Genomic DNA, 27,185 nt, shown 5'->3' on the forward strand with positions numbered 1-27,185 from the left:
GGGAGGGCACGAGTGCTGCGTCCCGTTGGTGGGGGAAGTGCTCTGTGATGGTGGGGGATACAGGCAAAAAAGGGGGGAGGAGGGTCAGGTGGAGGGAAGTGAGAAATGTCCCTATTTTCATTTGAGGAGTGTTGGAGGGTATGCTGGAGGTTCAATGGCTTACGTTCAAAAAGAGAACAAATCCCGTGTTATGCAGGGAGCAGGACAGGCCATTTCTCTTTGCTCACAGCTCTTGCCGTCTTCCTGACTTCGGTGCTCTGAGTTTGGGGGCGCCCCTTTCCGTGTCCCCTGGTGCTGCTTCCGAGTCTTCCTTATCCGTTGTTTGACTCTCCCTGGCACAGCAAGAAGCGTTTGTTTCTTTCCTTTGTCTTCTTCTTAAATAACATCTGTTGAATTGTTTCTGCGAAGGTTATACCAAATACTGCAAAACATGGCCTGATCATACAGGATAGGCTGACAATTTGCAGAGTCCCCATGTAACCGCCAGCTGCACGGTTTTATATTGCTGTAAACTGCTCTGCTACGATTTTTACCATGCAGAGGTATATACATATTTTTAATAACTAAATAAATAGAATGATGGATCGCTGTTGAACAAGGACAGACAAGAAACAAAACCCGAGGAAATAAACCACAGGTGGGTGGATGCGTCAAATGCAGCAACTGGAACTATTTCTGGCATAGATATTGAGGTTAGACTAGACGGGGATGCAAAACGTGGGCCCCCTTATGTCCAGGGAAAGGAACTGAAAGTATTTGCAGGCCCTGAGTCACTGTACTGGCCTTATTCGCTCGTGGACTGAGGGGGCTTCCAGGTCATGCTCCTCCTTGCTTGCAAATGAAATAAAATCAAGCCAAACAGGTATGAAATTGCTGAGCCCGTGTGCAGCAGCCATGGAAAAGGCAAATTCCATGCTAGGGATAATTAGGAAAGAAATGGGAAGCAAGACTGCCAGTATCCTAATGCCTTTGCCCAGATCTATGGTGCAACTGCATCTGGAGTCCTGCGTGCAGTTCTGGGTGCCTCGCGTCAAAAAGGATGATAATAATGATGATGATGATGATGATAATAATAATAATAATAATAATAATAATAATAATAATAATAATACATTTTTATTTATACCCCGCACTTCCCGGTTCAAAAACCGGGCTCAGGGCGGCTAGCAACAAATTTAAAACACTTAATGGTAAAAGCAGCATAAAATAAAATATTGTTGTTGTTGTTTAGCCGTTTAGTCGTGTCTGACTTTTTGTGACCCCCTGGACCAGAGCACGCCAGGCACTCCTGTCTTCCACTGCCTCCCGCAGTTTGGTCAGACTCATGCTGGTAGCTTCAAAGACACTATCCAACCATCTCGTCCTCTGTCGTCCCCTTCTCCTTGTGCCCTCCATCTTTCCCAACATCAGGGTCTTTTCCAGGGAGTCTTCTCTTCTCATGAGGTGGCCAAAGTATTGGAGCCTCAGCTTCACGATCTATCCTTCCAGTGAGCACTCAGGGCTGATTTCCTTAAGAATGGACATGTTTGTTCTTCTTGCAGTCCATGGGACTCTCAAGAGTCTCCTCCAGCACCATAATTCAAAAGCATCCATTCTTCGGCGATCAGCCTTCTTGATGGTCCAGCTCTCACTTCCATACATCACTACTGGGAAAACCACAGCTTTTACTATACGGAGCATTGTTGGCAAGGTGATGTCTCTGCTTTTTAAGATGCTGTCTAGGTTTGCCATCGCCTTTCTCCCAAGGAGCAGGCGTCTTTTAATTTCGTGACTGCTGTCCCCATCTGCAGTGATCATGGAGCCCAAGAAAGTAACATCTCTCACTGCCTCCATTTCTTCCCCTTCTATTTGCCAGGAGGTGATGGGCCCAAATAAAATATAAAAACATGAATAACAATAAAATTCAAAGTTCAGAAATCATTTTAGGGGAAATCCATCTAATAAGCATTAGATAATCACAAGGGCTAGCTGGCTGAATTAGTCCTACTTGGATAAAAATGAAAGGGATGAGAACAGGGCTTCCGAAATGATTGAGGGGCTGGAGCAGCTTCTCTATGAAGAAAGGTGATTGTGTTCGGGGCTTTTTAATTGTGAGGAGACACTAGACCTCGTGGACACCCAATGAATGAATGTGGAGAGATTTGATCCTCCTTCATGCAGTTCATAGTTAAACTACGGAACTCACTGCCACTGGAGGGAAGGAGCAATGCTCACCAACAAGGCCATCTTTAGCATATGTGCCACCGGGGTGCAAAGATCTGCCCAGCGCCCCCAAATTTAGTTTAGCTACCCCAAATTTTTAGGGGGGCAAACTTAAAGTTGTTGAGCTATTTTGGGGGAAGGAAAATCTCTCACCTGTAACAACGACGCAGCAGAAATAACTGCTTTTGTTTCTTGAATTGTCGGGAATATTTGACGCTAGGTATACATTTGGCGCCCCCCAGAATTTGGCGCCCGGGTGCCCCGCACCCCTTGCACCCCCAGGTAAAGACGGCCCTGGCCACCAACCTAGATGGCTATTAATGAGGCTTGGGCAAATTCATGAGGGATATAAGACTATCAATGACTCCCAGCCAGGATGGCTAGACAGTGCTCTTCCTCCACGGTCAAAGGCAGCAGCTTCTCTGATTATCACTTTCCAGAAACCACCGGGAGGGAGAGTTGCTCTTGTGCTTGAAATCTGCTTGCTGGCTTCCCAGAAGAGGCATCTGTGGCCTCCGTGAGAAGAGGAGGCTGGACTAGATGGTCTGATCCAGCAGGTTCTTCTTAGCTTCTCATGTCCCTTTTCCTTAGTTTTCCCAATAGGGCAATATCCTTCAGGGTCTCGGCTGCAATATCAGGTCTTCATTGCGCCCATTTCCTTGCCCTTGTCCAGTACAGATGAGAGAAGGCTTTGCTTCTGCCTTAAACTCAGCCTTCTCTTCTTTGGCTTCAGACCAAAACCGATTTAAATCGCGATTTAAATGACTAGTCAGTAAGACCTGATTTAAATCATTTTTTTTTTTACAGAAAGACTCTTTCTTGCTGGTATCATCTTAATATTTACAACCAGATGAAGGTTTCGTTTTTGGACTAATAAATTTTCAGAGTAGTTTCTACAGTTCTATCAAAAATTTACGGATTTGGTTCTACTATCAGAAATACAAAGACTGATAATTATGAAATTACTGTGAGGTTGAATAAGTGAAGTGTTTATATTTGGAGAACTTTTCTGCTGTACTTTACTGGAAGGAGAAAAATAACCATTTCCTTCATAACAATTTAAACCATCTATTTAACTAAAACAATAACATTATAGCATATGTATCCATGTTTGTTAACTGATGTGGTTCAACAATTTTTTTTTATTAAAAAACCTTAGCACACATGAAAAACTTAAACAAACCCTTCTTTCCTGATGAATAGCCTTTGGACTCCAATGTAACTTCAATAGAAAATATTTAGAAAGATTTTCCCTCCAAAAGCATTTTTAAAAAAAAAAATTCAATTTTTTTTTTACAAAACTATATAAATAAAAAATATCCAATTTTTAATATATATTTTTGAAAAAATCCTTGATTGTTATCTACTCTGCTCAGCTCTGCCTCCACAGCCAGAGGCAGCCATGCTTCTGAATCCCAGTTACTGTAAACCTCAGGAGGGGAGAGGGCTCTTGTGTTCGAATCCTGACTTTGGGCTGCCCACAACAGGCCCCTGGCTGTGAGAACAGGGTTCTGGGCAAGATGGGCCAATGGCCTGATTTGTGGTTACCATAATTCCTATCTATTTCATCACATTTGTACCTCTTCCTCCCTGCATTTCATCCATTTCCATTTTTACATTTTAAATAAATATAAAAAGGTATAAATCATAAACATTACAAGTCTTCTTAAGTCAATCTTGCCAGGGTTGTTAATTGTCTGCAATCACCCTTCAAATATTGTCTAAATTGACTCCAGTCTTTTGGGAAAGCTTCATCACACTGGTTTCGGATTTTCAGCTTTGCCAGTTTTCAATATTCCATCATCTTCACCCGCCAGTCTTCAATCGTTGCTCATTCCGGTTGGTTCCGTTTGGGGGCTAATAGAGTCCTTGCTGTTGTGGTTGCATGCATAAACTATTCTTGGTCTCTTTGTAATTTCTTCCCCTACTAGGCCCAGTAAAGATGTTTCTGGTTTTTTAGCAAATGTACTTTTGTACATTTTCTTTAACTCATTATATATCATTTCCCAGAAGACTTTGACTTTACTTCAAGTCCACCACATATGATAGAAATTTCCTTCCTTTTCTTCACATTTCCAACATTCCTTATTTTTTATCTTATACATTTTGGCAAGTTTAGTTGGCATTAAATACCAGCTATATAGATTCAGGTAGGTAGCCATGTTGGTCTGACGCAGTCAAAATATATCAAAAAATTAAAATAATTGTCCAGTAGCACCTTAGAGACCAACTAAGTTTGTTCTTGGTATACGCTTCCATGTGCATCTGAATGTATCTGAAGAAGTGTGCATGCACAGGAAAGCTTATACCAAGAACAAACTTAGTTGGTCTCTAAGGTGCTACTGGAATATATATATATATATATATATATATATATATATATATATATATGTATATGCATATGTATATATATGTGTGTGTATATGTGTATATATATATATCTATCTATCTCAACCACCTATATAGCTCTTCTGGGACGCGGGTGGCGCTGTGGTCTAAATCACAGAGCCTAGGGCTTGCCATTCAGAAGGTCGGCGGTTCGAATCCCCGCGATGGGGTGAGCTCCCGTTGCTCAGTCCCTGCTCCTGCCAACCTAGCAGTTTGAAAGCACATCAGTGCAAGTAGATAAATAGGTACCACTCCAGTGGGAAGGTAAACGGCATTTCCGTGCACTGCTCTGGTTCGCCAGAAGCGGCTTTGTCATACTGGCCACATGACCCAGGAGCTGTCTGTGGAGAAACACCAGCTCCCTTGACCTATAGAGCGAGATGAGCGCGCAACCCCAGAGTTGTCCGCAAGAAAGAAGATTCCACCTAAACATTAGGAAGAACTTCCTGACAGTAGAGCTGTTCGACAGTGGAATTTGCTGCCAAGGAGTGTGGTGGAGTCTCCTTCTTTGGAGGTCTTTAAGCAGAGGCTTGACAACCATATGTCAGGAGTGCTCTGATGGTGTTTCCTGCTTGGCAGGGGGTTGGACTCGATGGCCCTTGTGGTCTCTTCCAACTCTACGATTCTATGATTCTACGATTCTATGATTCTATGAATGGACCTAATGGTCAGGAGTCCCTTTACCTTTATATAGCTCTTCTAAGATTGTGAGGTTGGTCCTCCCAGTCCAGCCCAGTGACGCCTTTTTTCTTTCTGTCCCTCCGCAGAATGATCCCTCCCACGAGCAAGACCTTCCTGGTCAACAACCTGGCGGCGGGGACGGTCTACGACCTGTGCGTCCTGGCCATCTACGACGACGGCATCACCTCCCTGACGGCCACCCGCGTGGTGGGCTGCATCCAGTTCACGACGGAGCAGGACTACGTGCGCTGCCACTTCATGCAGTCCCAGTTCCTGGGGGGCACCATGATCATCATCATCGGGGGCATCATCGTGGCCTCTGTGCTGGTCTTCATCATCATCCTCATGATCCGCTACAAGGTGTGCAACAACGGCGGACACCCCAAGGCCGCCAAGGTCAGCAACGTTTACTCCCAGACCAACGGGGCCCAGCAGGCCCAGCAGCCTGGGTTTGGCGGCGCCGGCGCTGCCCTGCCGCCGTCGGGCTCCAAGCAGGCCATGGGGCGCGAGGAGAGCCTGCAGTGCTGCAAGGTAGGCGGTGAGGGCTCGGCGAGGCCGGTGGACGCCTTTCCCGGCCAGGACTCCTGCTCCGCTTCTGCCGGGGCCGGTGCTACCTCCGCCCTGCCGCCCACGTGGACTCCGGGGCCCCCCGCTTCCCAAAAGCTGAAGCGCAAGCCCACGCCAAAGTCCGGCAGCCACGACGCCGTCCCCGGCGAAGGCGCCTCCTGCTCCTCCGCGTCTGGCGGCCTCGAGTCGCAGAACACGAACCGCAACAACTCCACGGCGCTGCAGCTGGCCGCCCGGCCGGCGGACTCTTCCCCGGGGGCGGCCCCCACCTACAAGAGAGCGCCAGCCAAGCCAAGTAAGTTCCTCACCTTGCCCGCCGACCCGTCCCGCGCCAAGCGCAGGTACTCCCTGAACGGAGAGATCATGGAATACCACTGTTACCTTAACTCCCCGAACCCGGGCGGATTTTGGTCTAAGCGGAGCCTGTCCATGAATGGGATGCTCTTGCAGACAGACTCCTCCGAGGCGGATAGTGGTCAAGCAACTTTCTCCAGTTCGGAGTGGATATTGGAAAGCACGGTGTGAGCGGCTGGGGGTGTGTGGCTTTTCTTTTTTTATTTTGCCAGTCCTAAAAAAGGACGGAGGGTTCCCCCGCCCTCCAAACACTGTCCAAGAACTCGTCTCCGGGTGGGGGCAGTGGCTGGCTTTCTCCTGCCCCTCTCGCCTCTCCGCCCAGAGCCGGCCGTGGACCACTGTGGAGTGCCCCTTCACACCACCTTTTCTCTCTTGGGGTTTCCGTTTAATCTAACAACCGGAGGGAAATATTGGCGAGGAAACAAAGATTTAAGGGGAAAGCACAAAAGCCGAGCGGGGTCTCCGCCTCTGCTAGGATTGGCACCCGGGTCCCACCCTAGCCGATCGAGGACCCAGGAAAGAGAGAAGGAGCCTTGGCCTGGGGGGAAGAAAGAGCCGCTTGTAGAAGGGCCTCGTTGCTCGTTCCTCTGTGCCAACGGAAGGCTGCTTTTCTGATGGATCAGTAGACAAAAAAGGGAGAGGGAGCATTTCTAAATCGAGCCGAGTGTCTTTTCTGCCCTCTTTCCCCCGTGACTTTGGTCCTGCCTTCCTTTCTGGGCCAACGCTGTACAAAACCCATCAACTCTGTGTTGCTACATTGTGTAAAATAAAATATTCCTTCAATACCTTCAGCCGGTGTGGCCGGGCGATGCCCTTGGAATGACCCTCCTTGGTTCAGGGATGCTGGGGGCGCCCTATCCGGGTGGCCAATGGGGACAGGGGGAAGGAGGAGGTGTCTGCCCCTGCCCCCTGGCCAGGCTGCCCAATGGGCAGAGGTTGTCTGGTCAGAGAGCCTGTCCATCTCTCTCTCGGTAGCAGTGAGCAGGAGTCTGGGGTCTCTAGCCCCAGAGAAAGTGGGTCAGCAGTGCTGCAGGCCGGCCAGCCTTGCTTTCCGTGGGTCTTCTTGGCGGCAGGGAGATTTCTCCAGGCTGAGTCAGCAGCTTTTATATTTGTGCCAATTTTGCTCTTTTGTTCCTTCTATTTGTGCAAGGCTATGAGTCAGCTTTCCAGGCATAGAAGACGGCCTGTTGCAATGCCCTATTACCGATAAAAAGCAGTTATAACACCCCAAAACAGAGCAGCCATAAGACCTCTGCGATGCTCGCCTGGGAGATCTCTCCAGGCTCCTGCAAATTCCTTCTTGGGGTTCCAAATGGCTTAATCTTGTTTCTGGAGTTGCCCCGGTGCTGGATCGATCCCTTCTTCTCCTGGACGAATCCTAGAAGCTGCTCACTGTTTGGCTGCACGCTTTTTGCCCCAGGTTGCCGATGGATCCCAGGGAAGGAATTCCATGCACTCAGTCGCGGTGCAAAGAGGGATCTGGGCGTGATTTCACAATTGCATTAAGATCCCTTCTTCATTTCTTCCGTGATAGAATTAATGCATATGAAAAAATGGGCTCGCTTGGTTGTCCGTTTTGAGAACTTGTGTGGGGAAAAGAAAAAATACAACTGAAACTCAAAGTGTGCCTGTGCCAATTCAGAGATGAATGCCCCACAAGTACTCACATCACCCCCCACCCCACCCCTGGGTGCTTCCCTTGGCCTTGCCTGGTTTCTGGGTCCTTCCTTTGGGGTTACTTTGGGGCCCCAGTGAGCTGTTCTCCTTGCTAAGGGTGAATCTGGTGGGGAAGGAAGATGAGCCTCTCTTGCCTTTTCTCCCTCCAGAGGCAGCTGCTCTGGCTTGTAAAGCCTCCCCTCCCCCCAACTCTCTTTTTTTCTCTATTAATTTTATATTTTATTTATTCCCCCCTTTATATTTATTATTCCCCCTGATATGGACTCAAGGCTCCGTGAATGGCATTTTAAAAAGTCACTTCTCTGGCCAAGTCCACCCAAAGCAGCTTGCAACATTATTATTATTATTATTCCCACATGCAAATTTAAACGACACAGAGGGAATGCAGAAAGCTAAAAACGTCACAAAGACAATAGTTGAAAAGTAATTCTCGTAGTAAGTAACTCGCCCGAGGAGACGTTGATCCCGTTTTGCTAGACTAAAGGCTGCCTTACTCTGTGCACAAAGAACGACGTGTGTGAATGTGCGCCATTGTTATTTTTAACAAAATGTGCGTGCAGCTTTCCTGAAAACAAAGGTACTAGCTGTTTGCAAAGCACATAAAATATGCTTTAACAGAATGCAAAAGATACATTAAAATAAAAAAGCAACATTAAAAGCAAGTGGGGGTTGGACTAGACGTCCCTTCCCAGGGGCGTAGGAAGGGGGCAGCGGAGGGGGCGGGCCTCCCCGGGTATCACTTTGGGAGGGGTGACAAGATGGCCCCTGCCTCCCCCCAGCTGTAGAGGGTGTGCGCAGTCCATATGGGCGTCGCTCACATGCTGTCCATACGGGATGCCACTTGCGCGGCAGCCTGTATGGTCACTGTGCAAGCGGCAGCCCGTACAGCCAACGTGCGCCAGCGGCATCCCGTATGGACTGAGCATGCGTGGCATCCCATACAGTTGCTGCACATGCGCAGTCCATATGGGCTGCCGCTTGCATGGCGTCCATAGGGGTGCCGCTCACGCACGGCGCCCATACAGCCACCGCACGCGAGCGGCAGCCCATATGCACAGCACATGTGCGACATTCCGTACAGAGTGCGCATGTGTGGGATGCCCACACATGCACAGTCCATATGGGCTGCGCCGCCCCGGGTGCCGGAGAGGGTTCCTCCGCCACTGTCCCTTCCAACTCCACAATTCTTAAGTTCGTAGAAAAGCAGAAGGAATAAAATTCACAGTTAAAAGCACACATTCTAAGCTAAATAGGCAGATTTTTAAAAATGCATCAACTTTGCAAAATGCACATACGTTCTTTAGGTCATCGTTTACCCTGAGCACATCGTGGGCCATATATTTTGTGATGCTCTCTCCACCCCCCCCCCCCACCTCACGTGCCGGACGTTTCTCCACAGGGACGAGAGCTTCCCTTTCTCTTCCGCCTTCTGGGCCATCCTGCTTGGCGCTGGCGGGTTGGAATCAGAAACAATGGTTTGGTGCTGAACTTTCCCAGCAAACTGTGGCTTGCCATTTTCATGCATCACGATAAACTGCGGTTAGTTCAAAGCATGAGGCAGATGCTTCCAAACTCATTTGGGGGACAGGAGACAGGCAGGGACCGACTCAGTGCTGCCTGGCTCCCATTCTGCTAAGCAATGGTTTGGCATTACGACCAAACTGGGTTATTCATCATCATCATTTTATTTGTATGTCGGCTTTCCATAGTTAAAACAATGCTCAAGGCGGCTTACATCATGACAAGGTTCACCGTATTTTTTGCTCTATAAGACTCACTTTTTCCCTCCTAAAAAGTAAGGGGAGATGTGTGCGCATCTTATGGAGCGAATGCAGGCTGCGCAGCTATCGCTGAAGCCAGAACAGCAAGAGGGATTGCTGCGCAAAGCCTCTTCAACAACATTTGATTCAGAATATTTTTTTTCTTGTTTTCCTTCTCTAAAAACTAGGCGTGTCTTATGTCCGGGTGCATCTTATAGAGCGAAAAATACGGCACATAATTACATAACATAACAAAAGTCATAAGCAATCAATAAAACACATCAAAAGGTACACAACCAAATAGAAAGCAATTTCCACATAAATCATACAATCTAAAACTAAAAATACAACATTAATCTCAACAACAATTTAAAATGGCATAGATAAAAAATAAAAACAATCTTAAAAAAGGAGCTCTCTCTCCTCTGAGCAGCAGCAGCAGCAGAAGTCCTTTCCTGTGTCCCAATGCTTGGCTTTTCCTGCTCTTCGCCAGCCTGCCTTCAAGGCAGCTTCCAAGAATGAAATGCAGGGAGGCCATAAATCTGGCTGGAGCCAACATGATAAAAGGGCTGGTGCAGAACTAGGTGCAAACAGCCTGGGAAGGAGAAAACATTTAAGAATCAATAGAAAACCACATATAACAGGACCTGGGTTTTTTTTAGCAGCTATAGCTAAAAGGCTAATTATAGAACGCCTTGGCTTCCAGCTCACCACAGCTGGAAAGACATCTAGTTCTTCATGCAGTGCAAGGATGAACTGCGGAACTCCCTGCCACAGGAGGCAGAGATGGCTTGAAAAGAGGATGAGGCACATTCATGGAAGAGCATCAGGATGCTCCTCGCCCCAGGGGCCGATGCCTTTCCTCCACAGTTGGGAGCAGTGATGCTTCTGAACCCCAGTTGCTGGAAGGGAAGGAGGGAAGAGTTGTGGCGGGGCTTGAATCCTGCTTGCCGGTTTCCCATGGAGGCATCTGGCTGGCCTATGTGAGAACCGGAAGCTGGACCAGATGGAGCACTGGCCTGATCCAGCAGGACTCTTTGAATGTTCTCATCTGTCTCCCTGCGAAGAGAATGCCAGAGTCAGGCCACCACCACTGAAATCTTCTTGTAGCGGCCAACCAAGTGCCAATGGGAAACCGCCCATGAGTGAATCTCCTATGAGGAAAGGTGGCAACATTTGGGGCTGCTCCGTGAGAGGAAAGGCAAACCAGAGGGAGCAGGACAGGAGTTTGTAAAATCATGCTTGGCGCAGAGAAAGGGGATAGAGAGAAGGTCCCTTCTCTCACACACAACACTAGAACTTGAGGACATCCAAGGAGGCTGAAGGTTGGAAGATGCAGGACAGATAAAGTCCTCCATGTGGTGTGGAGTTAGACTGTGGAACTCCCTGCCACAGGAGGCCGTGAGGGCCACCAGCCTGGATGGCTTGAAGAGAGAACTAGACAAAAGGGAATTCTTGGAGGAGGAAAAGGCTCTGGAAGGCCCAGGAAGGGAGAGTTGCTCTGGTGCTCCTGTTCTGCTTGCTGGGTCCCCATGGGGGCATCTGGCTGGCCCCGGTGAGAACAGGAGGCTGGAGCAGATGGACCACTGGCCTGATCCAACAGAACTCCCTCCCACAGGAGCCAGAGGTGGCTTGAAAAGATGCTGAGGCACATTCATGGAAGATTCAAGCGCAAGAGCACTTTCTCCCCTCCTCTGGTTCCCAGCAACTGGCCTCCAGCTGTGAAGACAGAGCAGAGCCACACGTCTCTCAACCATGGAAAGACCTCTCCTCTCCCAGGAATTTGTCTCATCCTCTTGTAAGGCCATCTAGGTTTCTGGCCATCTCTGCCTCTAGTGGCAGTGAGTTCCACAGTTCAGCCAGGCACTGTGTGCCGAAGCCTTTTCTTTCCTGGGTCTGGAGTCCTCCTGGGAGTGGGGCGTTGTGGAGGCCGGGCTCCATCTTTCCTGAGTGAAGATGCTTAGATGGGCAGGTGGGCGGCAGGGAGGGAGGGAGCTGGTGGAAGTTCTCCCCTTCCAGGTTGGTTCTGCTTTGGTTGAGGAGCTGAGCCAAGCCGGGCGTTATAGATCTCTCTCTCTCTCTCTCTCTCTGTTTCTCTTTCCACCACACAGAAGCTGGCAGCAGCCTGAAGAGTGCTTGCCACCCTCCTCCTCCTCTTCCTCCTCCTGAAAACGTGGCCGCCCACGTTTGCACCCGACAAAAATCCATTCGGTTTCAACTCACCGGAGACTGAGAATAGGGCCAAATTCTGCGCCACCAGCAGGGACGTCACACCCCCGGTGCCTCAGGCCTGCGCTGGGAACCCACGGAGACTGGAGATGCTGGAGGGATGGATGGTCTCCCCTGTCTCCCCCCCCCTTTTGCCCCACCCCCAGGAAACCCTGCCCAGGCATTGCAAGTGTCTTCTTCTGGCCTTCAGGACTTTATTTTTCTTTTGTACAGCAAAGAATTAACAGGGAGAGGGATCTGGGCCCAGCATGGCCTCCGCTCTTCCTCTTCGTGGTTGCTGGTTGGTGGTGGTTGAATTCACAGACCGTACGACTGGTTCTCCATTATGTCACACCACCCCTGGAAATAAATGTTTTAATATGAGCGTTTCCCCACTGGTTCATTGACAGGAGCAGGGAGGGCGGGTGGGTGGGCAGGGGAGTCTTTGAGACACATCCTGCAACATCTTGGAGCTGCTTCCAGGGGGGCTGGGAGAAGGTCCAGCTCACTCCCCGCTCACCGAGGCTGGAACAGAATTCAGTGTGTCATCTTCTGAATCCAGCTCCTTCCCAGCCGTAAATGAAGCTCTTTCCTTGTTCAGTAAAAGGGTCTGGCAGGGGGGGCCAGGGGTCACGAGACCCTTTCCAGGAAGATCGTGTTGAGTCAGTGGGGCAGATTTTGGGAGGGAACACAGTGGTGTGGAAAGTCTGGTGGCCATCGTGCACATCCCACCTTTTCCTCAAAGGAGCTCAAGGGGGGGTCATGACTCTCCCTCCTCCCCATTTCATCCTCACAACAACCTTGTAGGTTAAGATAGGTAAAGGTAAAGGTACCCCTGCCCGTACGGGCCAGTCTTGACAGACTCTGGGGTTGTGCGCCCATCTCACTTAAGAGGCCGGGGGCCAGCGCTGTCTGGAGACACTTCCGGGTCACGTGGCCAGTGTGACAATGCTGCATCTGGCGAGCCAGAGCCGCACACGGAAACGCCGTTTACCTTCCCGCCAGTAAGCGGTCCCTATTTATCTACTTGCACCCGGGAGTGCTTTCGAACTGCTAGGTTGGCAGGCGCTGGGACCGAGCAATGGGAGCGCACCCCACCGCGGGGATTCGAACCGCCAACCTTTCGATCGGCAAGCCCTAGGCGCTGAGGCTTTTACCCACAGCGCCACCCGCGTAGGTTAGGATAAGAGGCACCAATTGCCCCGCAAAGTTACAGCCAGTGAGCTCCATGGCTGAGTAGGGAGATTCAACCCTGTTTTCCCAGGTTCTAGTCCAATGCTAAGTATTATTATTATTATCATAATTATTATTATTATATTAAATTTGTATACCACCCTTCACCTGTGGATCTCAGGGTGGTTCACAACATTAAAAATACAAGGTAAAAAGACAACATACATAATAAAACAAGAACCGAAACCGAAACAGAACAATAACCCTCGCCCTTCTACAAACACATTTAAAAGGACAAAGGATGTCAATCAGCCAAAGGCCTCGTTAAAGAGGAACGTTTTCACCTGGTGCCTAAAGGTGTACAATGAAGCTGCCAGGCGAGCTTCTTTGGGGAGAGCATTCCATAGACAGGGAGCCACTGCAGAGAAGGCCCCGTTCTCGTGTTGCCACCCTCCGGACCTCTCGCAGAGGAGGCACACGAAGAAGGACCTCAGAAGATGATCTCAGGGTCTGGGTAGGTTCATATGGGAAGAGGCGGTCCTTGAGGTATTGCGGTCCTGAGGCGTTTAAGGCTTTATAGGTCAAAACCAGCACTTTGAATTTGGCCTGGAAATGAATAAGCAGCCAGTGCAGTTGGGCCAGGATTAGTGTAATAGTCTCAAACTATCTTGCCCGTCTTGCCTGACCACCAAATTCTGCACCAGCTGAAGCTTCCGAACCGTCTTCAGAGGCAGCCCCACATATCATGCATTGCAGCAATCTAACCCAGAGGTTACCAGAGCATAGACAACAGAAGTTAGGCTGTCCCTGTCCAGATAGGGGCACAGCTAGGCCACCAGAAGGTACTCGGTGCCATCAAGGCCACCTGAGCCACAAGTGACAGCAAGGGATTCAGAAGGAACCCCGAGTTACGCTCCTGCTCCTTCAGAGGAAGTGTAATCCCATTTAAAGCAGGCAACCCCCCCATCACTCCAGTCTAAGGGAACCGGCCACTAAGAGTGCCTCTGTTTTATCCAGATTGAGCCTCAGTTTGTTGGCTCTGATCCAGTCTCTTACTGAGCTACAACAGTCCAGCACATCTGCTGCCCCACACTGGCTCTCTGGAATGGCACAGAGAGAGTTGCAGGCAGGCAGCCCAGTGGGCAAGAAGGACATCAGGATGCCGGACTCCATGCTGGAGCGTGAGCAAGGAGCCTTTTGTTTTGGCCTGTGCAGTCCAGCAATCTGCCTCGTGAATCGGACGGGGCCCTTCTTTGGCACTGCCTGGGGGTGGCCTCCTGTTGGGATGTTGGCAGCGGTTTTTGGGGGGTGGGCCTGCCTTCCTAGATGCCGGGTCACAGAGAGAGGACGGCGCTGGAGACGAATCTTCTGGGTTTCTGCCAAGCATGTGCAGGGGCGCAAAAGGTGTGTTTGCGCTTGGCAAAGAGAAAGAGGGTGTGCCTTGCACCCTCCCCAATGGATTGGCTGCTGGGGCCACTGGCTTCATCCTGCCCAAATGGGAGGTGCCTTTGAGGATCCGGCTAAAGGCAGGCAGGCCTCTCTCTGAGTCCTTTGGGGCACCTTGTGGACCTCTCAGAAGCCGTGGCTACCAGGGAAGGAAGCACAAGGCCAGGGGCAAGAGGACAGAGAGAGGTTCTTCTCCCTCTCTCCTAACACTGGAACAGTCATGGGCAGCCAGTGAAGCTGAACAGTGGAAGATCCAGGACAGAGAAAAGAAAGTGCTTCACGCACTGCATAGTCCAGCCCTGGAGTTCACTCCCGCGGGGGGGGAACTAGCTTGAATGGCTATAAAGGAAGATTAGGCAAATTCCAGGAGCAGAGGTCATTCATGGCTGCTGGCCAAGATAGCTATGGTCGGCCTTTCTCAATGGGAAACAAGTAGAATAAGGAAAATTAAAGGCATGTCTTAATTATGCATTCTCAATGTATTTTTAATTTTAATTTTCCTTATTCTATTCTACTTGTTAATTCAGTGCAATTCTATTACAGCTGATTTTGACAGCTTGATGACTAAGATCTTTGGCGACGAAACGTCAGATAACTGGAATGACGTCTGAGCACTGAACCGCTGGAATATCACAAGCGGGCTCTTTATTATTGCGTTTGCAATTGTTCAAGATAAAATCTATTTTGGAAAGAGAAGAAATGAGCAGTGAACCACTGACATATTACAAGTGATCTCTTTATTTACTGCGTTTGCAATGGTTTAAGATAAAACCTATTTGGGAAAGAAACTACTTTTGCCATTTTTATGGACATTTATTGTTTGTTTACAGATAGTTGCCTTGGGGATATTACCTTGTGTCGACTGCAGTCGTCCTTGTATCACCATCTTCTCAATGGGAGACAGCAAAGCTTCTTCTGAATCCCAGTGGCTGAAACCCACCAGAGGGGAGGGCTGCTCTTGTGCTGGATCCCGCTTGCTGGTTCCCCACAGGGTTGGTCTTTCCAGAGTAGCCTTCATAGCATCCTTTGAAGAAGGTCCCAAGAAGAGCAGCTTTCCCTTTTGCCCTTGAGCGAGAGAACAGTTAATATTATTTATGATAAAATTTTAAGTTATATACCACTTTTCTCCAAAGATCATAGGACAGCTTACAACATGAAAGCACAATAATGTAACATAATAACAAACACAACAATGAGCCTTCTTGCTCAGTTTTGAAGACCATAGACTGTTTAATTGGCCAAACCATCTTGTCCGGGAGAGGAACTTGGACGCCAAATTCTGCAACGGCTGAAGTTTCCGAACTGTCTTCAAAGGCAGCCCTGTGTATAATGTGTTGCAGTAATCTAACCTGGATGTTATCAGAGCATAGATGACAGAAGTTAGGCTATCCCTGTTAAAACTGATGGAAGACCCTCACCGGCACTGAGGCCAGTTGAGCCTCAAGCAACAGCAAAGGATCCAGGAAGACCCCCAAGCTATGTAGCCACTCTTTCAGAGGGAGTGTAGCCCCACCCAGAACAGGCCACCTCCCAGCCATCTGCTCTAGGGAACCACCTTCTAGCAGTGCCTCCATCTTATCTGGACTGAGCCTCAGTTTGTTGGCTCTCCTCCATTAGTGAGCCAAGGCAGCTTTATCCCTCCCAACCTTAATTAAAAGCGATGCCCTGCTTGAAATCCCAGAGGAGTTACAAGCTCCTGCTACATTTGAGAGCTCTTTTAACGTGCAAAGAAAATGTTCTTCACCTATAATCATAGAATCGAAGGGTTGCAAGGGATCCCAAGGGTCATCTAGTCCAACTCCCTGCAATGCAAGAACCAAAGCGAATGAATCTAGCCTCTGCTTAAAAACCCTCTGATGAGGGAGAGTCCACCAGCTTCAGAGAGAGTCTGTTCTGCTGTCAGACAGCTCTTGCCAACAGCAAATTATTCCCAATGTTGAGTTGGAACCTCTTGAAACTTGAAGCCATTGGTTGGAATCCTCCCCTCCAGAGCAGGAGAAAACAAGCTTGCTCCCTCTTCCATGGGACAGCCCTTGAGATATTTGAAGATGGCTCTCCTTTCTCCTCTTTTTCTTGTTAAACATAGCCAGCTCCTTCAACCATTCTTCATAAGGCTTAATTTCCAGACCCTGGATCATCTTGGTCGCCCTCCTCTGCAAACCTTCCAGCTTGTCAAAATCCTTCTTAAATTGTGGTGCCTGGAATTGAACACAGTATTCCAAGTGTGGTCTGAGCAAGGCAGAATACAGTGGAACCAAATACTTTCCTTGATCTGTTGCCTGTTGACAGCTTCTAGGAGCTACAGGGGAGAACTTGCTTGCTCCATCTTGCACCTGACAGCCCTTGAGATATTTGAAGATGGCTCTCATTTCTCCTATCAGTCTCCTCTTTTCCAAGCTAAACATACCCAACTTCCTCAACCGTTCTGAATCTTCCTGCATCACCTTGGCTGCCTAACCCAACAGCCCTGTGAGGAAGGACACGCAATCCCATTTTCCTGACTGCCTCTCCATCCCAGCCCCCCTCCCCATCATGGCCTGGGAGAGGGACAGTGTGCTGGTCCTGAGGGTTAACCGTGCGGCGAGGTCTGAGTCCAGTCCAAGGTCGAGGGTGCGGTATGGAGGCTGTCTGTCAAAGCTGAAGCGGGTCTAAAGCAGGGAGTCGGGTGAGGTCAGGAACTCTGGCAGAAGAGCAGGACAGGATGCAGGCAGGAACAGGCTACCAGCAATGTTGCTCCCGCAACTTGGGACTGGGGCTGGCTGGCTTTTATCTGCCCCGAGGCATAGGGCGGCCCCGATCCTCTGGTGACTCGCCTCTCCAGGCCAGCAGGCCAGCACTCCTCCTGCGGGAACTTAGTTCCCTCCGCCTCTCTGCCCTGAGCCTCTGCAGCTCAGGAGAGGCTGGAGGGTTCCCGGACCCAGAGGCAACCTCCGCGTCCCCTGACGGGGCTGAGAGTGGACCACCTGCAGGCAATGGGTCCTCCATCACCTCAGGAGCCAGAGCAGGCTCAGCCGGTGCCTGCACCTGAGGACCCAGCACAGGTGAGGACCCTTCAGGCTTCGATGGTGGGGCAGGCTTGCCCTGAGCCAGAGCTGGCCTTACTGCGAGGCAGAGGGAGGCGGTTCTTTAATCCTGTGAAATATGGTGCCTTTTTCTCAATCTCAGCCTGCAGAAGAGGAGATAGAGAAAGGATAAACATCTCCAAATATCTGAAGGACTGTCACCTGGAAGATGGAGCAAGCTTGGTTTTCACTGCTCCAAAGGTGAGGACCCAGATCAAGGATTCCTACATTGCAGGGGGTGGAGAAGACGACCCTTTGGGCCCCTGCTAACTCTGTGATTGTATGATGATTCAATGGATCCAAATTCCAGGGAAGGAGATTCCAGCTGAACATCAGGAAGAACTTTCTGACATCAAGAGATGATCAGCAGTGGAACAAACTCCATCAGAAGGTGGTGGACTCTTCTTCCTAGGAGGTTTTTAAGCAGCGGTTGGATGGCCATCGCTCAGGAATTCCTTAGCCCCGAGTCCTGCAGTGCGGGGGGTTGGACTAGATGACCCTGAGGGTGTCTTGCAGCTCTATCATTCTATGTTTCTATAGTAGGGCTGCCATATTTCAAAAAGTAAAAGCCAGGACACTCCAGAATTCTTAAGCTTTTTAAAAGGAAAACCCCCAAAGTTGTTGAACTTTTATTTGCCAAAACACCTCCCAAAAAAACCATGCAATTTTTTGATTGAGTTACCTAATATTCAGGACAAATCCCCCCCCCGACGTCAATTCTGCCCTTGAAATCCTAATGATATCCAGGAAAATCCAGACGTATGGCAGCCCTATCTGTGACTCCTTGGGGAGCAGAGAGAGAGAGAGAGAGAGAGAGAGAGAGAGAGAGAGAGAGAGAGAGAGAGAGGTGTTTCGAAGAAAAAGGCCCCTGCAGGGACAGGGCCTGGTTTGCAAGCACCAGGGGCTTTTCTTTTGCAGAGAAGCTACTCTGCCCCTCTGCTTCCTGATGTGGGCTTGTGGGGGGGGGGCTTGCCCTGAGCCAGAGCCGGCCCCACCATGAGGCAGAGGGAGGCAGCCACCTCAGCCATCTGTTCAAGAGTGTCCAGAAAGGGCAGCAATTCAGTTTATTAATGTTGGTTCATCCCCCCCGCATCCCCCCCCTCCCGCCTCCTGGTGCCTCTGCATTAGGGAGGCTTAAAATAATTCTAAAACTGCACTACAATAAGGAATATATTTAAATGCAAAGAATGCAAACGAGAAAAATGCACAAGACACACAGCATTGGAAAACAGCAACAGCAACAATGAATGAATAAGACTGGTCTTTTCTGTGTTGCTGGGGGTGGGGGTGGGGAAGGCACTTTGGGGGTTTTCCAGCTCAGATGCCCAAATAACTTGGCTCTCCTTGGGGGATCCCCTGTGGGCACCTTGACTGAGGCGGGGGAGGGGAGCCCCTGTTGGGTGCTGGGCATTTATATCCCACCTTTTTCTCCCAGAAGCTCAGAGTGGCACCTGTGGTTCTCCCCTTATCCGGTTTCATCTTCACAACAACCCTGTGAGGTAGGGTTAGGCTGAGAAGAGGTGGTGACTGGCCCCCAAAGTCAACCGGTGAGCTTTGTGGCCATGTGGGGATCTGAAGCCTTCAGAGGGCCAGGCTCTCTTCAGCCTTGGAGTCCTGTGTCCACTTCTGGGCTCCACAATTTAAGGATATGGACAAGCAGGAAGGTGGGCAGAGGGCGTGACTGAGATGATCAAGGGTCTGGAAACCAAGCCATGAGGAACGGTTGCAGGAGTTAGGTATGTTTAGCCTGGAAAAGAGAATCATAGAACCGTAGAGTTGGAAGGGAACCCAATGGTCATCTAGTCCAACGCTGTGCAATGACTGAGAAGGGGGCATGATAGCCATCTTCAAATATCAACAGGGCTGTCACATGGAAGAGGGAACAAGCTTGTCTGGTGCTCTGCAAGGTAGGACCCGAACCAATGGATTCAAGTGACAAGAAATGAGTTTCCAGCTCAACCTTTGGAAGAACTTTCTGATGGTGAGGTGTTGGACAGTGGAATGGGCTTCCTCAGAAGGTGATGGACTCTTATTCATGGGATGTTTTTCAACAGAGGTTGGGTGGCCATCTCTCCATGATTCTCTAGCTGTGATTCCTGCACTTCGGGAGTTGGACTAGATGGCACTTGGGGTCCCTTCCAACTCAACAATTTGATGATTCTACCCTAGGTTGCAGCAATACCTTTCCATCACAGGACCCTCTTCCCATGGATGTCTTTGAAGGCCATCCCAGTGCTGTAGCAAAATCTGAGATAGCTCAGTGGGTAGAGCATGAGACTTTTAATCTCAAGGTTGTGGGTTTGAGCAGGGGGAAAAGATTCCTGCATTGTGGGGGGTTGGACTAGAAGACCCTTGTGGTCCCTTCTAACGCTACAATTCTATGATTCTGCCTCTGCTTTGAAACAGTCCTGGGAACATCAAAGTCAGGAGCTATCCTCCCTCCGCCCCCAGTAACCCATCTGTGTGCATGGGGACGCCAGTGCTGTGGATCTGAAAGGGCAGGCTGGAAGTTGGGCCTGGAGCTGTCTGTGGTGCTGGATGATCTCTCCACGCTCTGAAAGGATGTAATGACAAGTGAAGCACAAGAACAAGACAAGATGGTTTCGGGCAAATTCACAAGTTTAATTAAACGTGTTATCAACCAGCTTTCTGCCCTGGGAAGAGGTTTAGCGAGGAATGGGGGAGGGAGGGATGTGTCTCCGCAGAGGATGATGTCACCCGCTGTTGGTAAATATTCAAGATCCGTGTTGTGAAGGCAGCTGGAACTTCTCCTCACCTCGGTGGGAGAAGCTGAGCAGGCAGGCTGCCAATCATACCAGTAAGCCTCACAAGGAAGCTGGTGGCCTCAGATGGTGCTTGGTGATTTGTAGAGCTGTGGGGTGTGTGTGTGTGTGTGTCAACTGGGAGGTCATGGGGTTAAGAGCAACACACCCAGTGGGGTGGGGAGAACAATGCTTCTCATCTTGCATTTCTGCCAGAAGTATTTTCTGGATTCCAGGTTGACCTCTTTCCTCGTGTGTCTCTGAAGAACACAAATACCTCTCTAGAAATAGAAAAGAGCATCTCCGGGGCAAGAACCACCCAGGAGCTTTGGGAATCTACTGTGTCCAGTTCTGGTGGCCTCACCTCATAAAGAAGAATGTGGAGTTGGAGAAGGTTTAGGAAAGGGCCACCAAAATGACCAAGGGGGCGGAGAGACTCGCCTCTGAAGAAAGGCTGCAGAGTTTGAGACTTTTCAGTTTAGAGAAAAGGAGTCTAAGAGATGCCATCTTTGAAATTTATAGAATTATGCGTGGCCTGGAGAAAGTGGACAGCAGGAAGATTTCCTCCCTCTTTCATAACACTAGAACTCACCCAAGGAAGCTGAATGTCATAAGATGATGGGCAGATATCTAGAGAGCTACCTGTGGCTGCTGGTCACCATGGCTCTGCTCTGGCTGCTTGGGTCCTGCTTTTGGACTTCCCACTGGGACATCTGGTTGGCCTCTGTGAGAAAAGGATGCTGGGTTGGGTGGGCCATTGGCCTGATCCAGGTGGTGCTTCCTGTGTTCTTAAGAGCATCTTTTTCAGGAGGCCTGGAGACTCAGGCTTGAGGGCTCAGGAACGCAGGGAAGTGCCTGGTGCCCAGTTAGACCTTTGTTGGTCCATGAAGAGGTTGAAGCTGGGACCTCCTGCATGCCAAGCAGAAGCTTTGCCTGGCAAACCACACAGCCAGAAGGAGGCTGCCGTGAAGCCCTGAATATCCCCAGCCATTCAAAACTGCAAAGTCATCCCTGCTCACGGAGTGTGTGCAGAAAAGCCGGCTCGGTCCCTGCCAAATTGCAGCTACTGCTATTTGCATTTCATTATCTCTGGATCTATAAATACCCCCAACGTTATTTTCACAGCACTCGCGTGTGGTATTTGAACATTTTGCCAGTTAGCAGGAGAACGGGTGGCAGAAGGGATATTGGGCTCTGTGTTGCTCACTTCTGCACACATACACAGCACATTTGATATGAGAGACAGGAGTAAAGTGTGTGTGTGTGTGTGTGTGTGTGTGTGTGTGTGTTTCCCTTACATGTCTGAAGGGACAAGACACACATACAGAGGCAGCTGCTGGTCTGTGACTCTTTGAACCTAGGAGAATGAGCTCCCCAAATAGTGATCAGTTCTCACTGTGGGAAACCTGCAAGCAGGATTCGAGTGCGAGTCTCCTCTCCACCCATGTGGCTTCCAGCAACTGGTTCTACTGGTTTTCCACTGGGGCATCTAGCTGGCCATTGTGAGGACAGAACTGGCTTTAGAAGAACGCAGTGCAAGTTCCCTGGCCTCCAAGGAAGTAGGGCTAGCATTGTGAGTGCAGCTCAAGGCATGGGAGAAGAGGGATCCTGCCCACCCCAGGATGTGGCCTTGCCCCCTTCAGTGGGAGCTGCCCCCTTTGCCCCGATCCCCTCATCCAGATCCAGATCCAGTTTGGAGACATGCCTGAGGAGGGAGAGAGAGTGTGTCGCTGCTGCTTACTATGCAGAAGTGCTTCTAGATTCTCTCCTTACTGATACGGCAGGGAGAGCAGAGAGAGAACTTGCCGCCTTCATCCAGATTGTGGGATGTGACTGGGCAGGAAGGGCAGGTTGGTTTCCTGTAAGGGAGGAGAGGAGGCCCTTGTTCCAGGTGACCTTCAGAAGGACCTGGAGATTGCATGACACTCAGTGGAGGGAAATTTCTTAGGCAGCTGCAGATGCTTTGGACAATGGACAAATTAATGGAGATGGGGCCTATAGGCGGGGCAGCAATGCTTCTGAAGCCCAGTGGCTGGAAACCCAAAGAGGGAAAAGGGCTCTTGGGCTCAGATCCTGCTTGCGGGTTCCCCATATGGGCATCTGGCTGTCCTCTGTGAGAACAGGATCCTGGACTAGATGGGCCGCTGGTCTGATCCAGCTTCTGATGTTCTTCTGTTCGTCCTCTCCTCTATCCAGGCATCCTGAGGGGGTGTCAGGATCCTGAGAGCCACAGGGGGAGGGGGAGGAGTCAGGCGACCTCCATACTCAGCTTTTGAAAATGAAAGCACACATCTTTTGCCTGCAGCTGAGCAGTGGGGAGTCTGTGTTCTGATGCCCCACCTACACTGCCTTGGGGTGCAATTCCCAGGGCTGGAGATTCCCTGGATGACCCTTTCATCTGCAGAGGATGTCTTCCTCCCAGGATTAAGGGGTGTCTCCTGCTCACACTTAGGAAGGTTTCTGTAGGGAACCAGGAAGCAGGGTTCCCCTCCAGTGTTCAGAAGCAAAGACTTGTCTCCCTTCCCTCGAGTGAGATGCACACGCAGGATTGATTCTTCTGTGTGTCACAACAGGCAGCGCTAGAGTTTTAAATGAAACCTTTGCCAGGGCAACCAAGAGGTGAGTGAGAGGGGGGAAATCAACTGGGTTCCCTACCGAAAACCCGGTTCTCTCTTTCACCGCCTGGCCCCCGCAGAGCTTGTTAACATTTCCTAGCAAATTCTCCTTTCCTTAATAGCCTCTTTCCATGGCAAAACCCAAACACCTCCTGCCCCTCTTGCCGTCCTTCAACTCTGCACATAATTGCATCCTTGCCCTGCTAAATGTTTCCTTCCTGCTTAATCTTTCCACTCGCTCGGCTCCCTTCATTACAGAGCATCTGAATTAAGAGTCCTTAATGGCCTCTTGTGGGGACCATTATTGAAGGTCTTGTGAACCTTCTAAAATGTGTTTCTGCCACCCCTGAGGAGCTCAGAGACCGAGCGCCTGCGTGGGCTCCCTGGGATCCTTCTCCCAGTCAGAGGTGTGGACCAGGTTTCTCCTGGGTTGGAGGGAGGAGGCCCTGGGAGGGGCCAGGAGATTTGGCAGGAGGTCAGACAAGTACACTCAGCTTCGCTTTTTCAGCTCCCAACACTGGATTGTTGAAAGGCAAACTAAAACTGGAGACAGTTTTCACTAACAGCTGAAAAAGTCTTTTTCCTCATCTTTGCACCCTTTGCAGAAATGCGGACAAGTGACCTCGCTGAAGTGCCCTCCCTTGCTCACAGTGAATGGCTGAAAAGCAAGAAGAATACAAGAAGAGCCTGCCAGATCTGGCCAATGGGGGCCCATTGAGTCCAGCATTCTCACAGTGGCCCACCAGACACCTGTGGGAAATTTTCAGGCAGGATTTGAGCACAAGAGCAGCTCCCCCCTCCTGTGGCTTCCAGCAACTGGGCTTCAGAAGCATTGCCCTGTGGAGGCAGCACATAGTCATCGTAATCAGTAGCCATTGAGTTCTCTTTTAAAGCCATTGAGGGAGGGAGTTCCATAGTTTAACAATGCACCGTGTGAAGGACTTCCACTCTGTGCAGGGTCTTCCTGCACCTTGATGTCTGCTTCCTCGCATTCCACGGACATCAGACACCCATTTCCGGAGGGTGGTGCTTGTGGGGTGTGATACATAAGTAGCAGTCAAGTACAACATTCCTTGTTTTCCTAGAGTGCAACCAGTTATCAGCTGTGTGTTTAAAAGGGGAATGTAAAACTCTGCTAAGTAAAGGAACTTGCTAGCACAGGTTAGGAAGGATATTAATAAACAATATATCCAGAGAGCCTCCCTGGCTTCTGCTCATTTCAATAAGATTGGGCATGGGAGGAGCTCGGCCACTCAGCCACTTTGCGCTAGCTCAGTCTCTTGTTGCAATGCATTTTAGAGATGTGTGCAACCGTGACATGAAGCCTGGTGATATCACCCCTGCCATGTCTCTCCCCTATCGGTCTCTACAGCCACAGCAGGCGCTGCAATGCTCCAACATTTTGACTTCACCCCCAAAGGCACACTCCTCCATTGCCTCCCGAGACAGACAGGTGCCAACCAGCCAACTTGCCTTCTTCAACCTCTGGATATGATGAGTTGCCACCCTGTGGCCAACCGTCCCTCTTTCAGGTGCCCTTCTTGCCCAACCCTCTGCAATGCAGGAAGCACAGCTAAAGAATCTTTGCTAGATGGCCATCCAACCTCTGCTTAAAAACCTCCAGGGAAGTCAAGCCCACCAACTTCCAAAGGAGTCAGTTCCAGCATCCAGCACCTCTTGCCATCAGACAGTTCCTCCTAATACTTTATGGGAATCTTCTTTCTTGTCATTTGACTCAACAGAAGTTTACTGTCATCAACAGAGGTATAGGGTCCATCAAGGGAAGTCAAAGTGCTGCTGTATTCTGGCTTGGTCAGACCACATCTGGAATACTGTGTCCAGTTCTGGGCACCACAATTTGAAGATGGAACAAGCTTGTTTTTACCCTAACCTCTGGAGGTTGGGTCCGAACCAATGGATTCAAGCTTCAAGAAAGGAGATTCTGAGCAAACATCAAGTAAAACTTCCATCTGTCATTCTTAATCTCAAGGTTGTGGGTTTGAGCCCTAGGCTGCAGGGAAAAATGATTCCTGCATTGTGAGGGGTTGGACTAGAAGACCCTCAAGGTCCCACGAGAGCCAGTGTGGTGTAGTGGTTAAGAGTCGTAGACTGGTAATCTGGGGAACTGGGTTCGCATCTCCGCTCCTCCGCATGCAGCTGCTGGGTGACCTTGGGCTAGTCACACTTTTTTGAAGTCTCTCAGCCCCACTCACCTCACAGAGTGTTGTGGGGGAGGAAGGGAAAGGAGAATGTTAGCCGCTTTGAGACTCCTTCGGGTAGTGATAAAGTGGGATATCAAATCCAAACTCTTCTTCTTCTTCTAATGCTATAGTTCTATGACTCATTTGGTTTGGGTCCGCCCCTCTGGAGCAGCAGAAGGAAAGCTGGCTTCATCTTCCATATAGGATCCCTTCAGATATTTGAAGAGGCCTCTCCTATCCCCTCTCAGTCTTCTCTAGGGCTGCCCTATGCCAGAAAGGTGGCACTTTGTCCTGGATCTTGGGTAAGTCAGTTGGGGTGGGGGAATGCACTTATTTGGTGGTTTCCTAAAGAAAACAATTCCAACAATTTTGGTGGGAGGAAAAATAGGGGACTTCCTAAAATGCTTTAAAACTTTTGGGGTGTCCTGGTTTTTAGTTTTTGAAAGATGGCAACGCTCGTCTCCATGCAGACAGGAGGCAGGGAGGGGGGTGCTGCCCCCAGATGCAAATCCGCCACCCAACCCAGAGTGTCGCTCAAGGCAGCTGCCTCAGAGAGCCTCATGGGAGCCCTGGCCAGGGCTTGCTTGATACGCCACAGCTAATAATAGAGGTTAATTGAAACCAGCCAGAGAAGGAAACCAGCCACAGGGTCTGCGGGGCCATTAGGGAAGGAAGGAAGGAAAAAGCCGAGAAGTGAAGGAATAATTGAGGGGAACGGCAGGGAAGCCGAATTGTGGTTTCAGCCATGGAAGAAGAAGAAGACGTTGAAAGGAGACCCACACTTGGAACGTTATTTTTGGAGAGGGCCTCTCAAGTGGAGGTGACAAAAGGATGACATTTCAGAACTTAGCTGACAAATGAAAAAATAATGAGCCGCTGAGGCCAGATGGCATTCACGTTGCATGAGAAAATGCAAGCTGCGCTCAAGTTATTTGATAGTTCATAGGACAGCCTACACACACACAGACACACACACACACACACACACACACACACAGACAGACACACAGACACACACAGACAGACAGACACACACACACACAGACAGACACACACACAGACACACACAGACACACACACAGACACACACAGACACACACACACACGATTGCTTCTGGGTGTTGCTGGACTTCAGCTCCCATCAGCCAGAACAGCCAATGGTCAGGGATGAGAATGAGGATGTGGAAGGAAGTACTTCTCCGTGCATAGCTAAGCTTTGGAACTCACTGCTACAGGAGGCTGTGGTGGCCACCAATCTGGGTGGCTTTAAAAGAGGGTTAGACAAGTTCATGGGGGAAGAGAGGACTGTCGGTGGCTCATAGACATGGCTGGAAGCAGCAGTGCTTCGAAATGCCAGTTGCTGGAAACCACAGGAGGGGAGAGGACTGCTTAGAGAATGATGGAATTGTAGAGTTGGAAGGGGACCCAATGGTCATCTAGTCCAACCCTCTGCAATGCAAGAATCTCAACTAAAGCATACATAACAGAAGGCCACCCAACCTCTCCTCTCCAAGGAAGTAGAGTCCACAACCTCCTGAGGGAATCAGTTCCACTGCCAAACAGCTCTTACTGTCAGAAAGTTCTTCCTGATATCCAGTTGGAATCCCCTTTCTTGAAACTTGAAGCCATTGGTTTAGGTCAGGGGTAGGCGGCACTGTGGGTTAAACCACAGAGCCTAGGACTTGCCGATCAGAAGGTTGGTGGTTCGAATCCCCACGACGGGGTGAGCTCCCGTTGCTCGGTCCCTGCTCCTGCCAACCTAGCAGTTTGAAAGCACGTCAAAATGCAAGTAGATAAATAGGTACCGCTCCGGCGGGAAGGTAAATGGTGTTTCCATGAGCTGCTCTGGTTCGCCAGAAGCAGCTTAGTCATGCTGGCCACATGACCTGGAAGCAGTACACCAGCTCCCTCAGCCAATAAAGCGAGATGAGCGCCGCAACCCCAGAGTCATCTGCGACTGGACCTAATGGTCAGGGGTCCCTTTACCCTTTACCTTAGGCAACGTAAGGCCCAGGGGCCGAATGCCGCCCAGTTGCCTTCTCAATCCAGCCCATGGATGGTCTGGGAATCAGTGTGTTTTTACATGGGT

The 27,185-nt window shown here is 49.9% G+C and overlaps 1 protein-coding gene and 1 long non-coding RNA gene across 4 annotated transcripts in view; both read left to right on the forward strand.

Moving 5' to 3' along the window:
* The window catches only part of LRFN5 (leucine rich repeat and fibronectin type III domain containing 5), a 69,648-nt gene extending 57,427 nt beyond the window's left edge, over positions 1 to 12,221 (forward strand). Inside the window, exons 3-4 of one of the 3 annotated variants that reach the window (XM_053377665.1) lie at positions 5,358 to 6,133; positions 11,741 to 12,221. In XM_053377665.1, coding sequence (XP_053233640.1) covers positions 5,358 to 6,133; positions 11,741 to 11,862 — 898 coding nt within the window. In that variant the 3' untranslated portion in view covers positions 11,863 to 12,221. Of the gene's footprint in view, positions 1 to 5,357; positions 6,984 to 11,740 lie in introns of those variants that run through there. The other 2 variants (XM_053377579.1, XM_053377487.1) reach the window with 2 other exon arrangements.
* LOC128408971 (uncharacterized) lies at positions 10,469 to 11,268 on the forward strand. The gene is made up of 2 exons (XR_008329170.1): positions 10,469 to 10,682; positions 10,713 to 11,268. It is a non-coding gene; the product is annotated as an uncharacterized LOC128408971 (long non-coding RNA).
* Positions 12,222 to 27,185: the final 14,964 nt, after the last annotated feature.

The sequence above is a fragment of the Podarcis raffonei genome, chromosome 1 (genome assembly GCF_027172205.1).
Source record: "Podarcis raffonei isolate rPodRaf1 chromosome 1, rPodRaf1.pri, whole genome shotgun sequence".
Classification (NCBI taxonomy): Eukaryota; Metazoa; Chordata; class Lepidosauria; order Squamata; family Lacertidae; genus Podarcis; species Podarcis raffonei.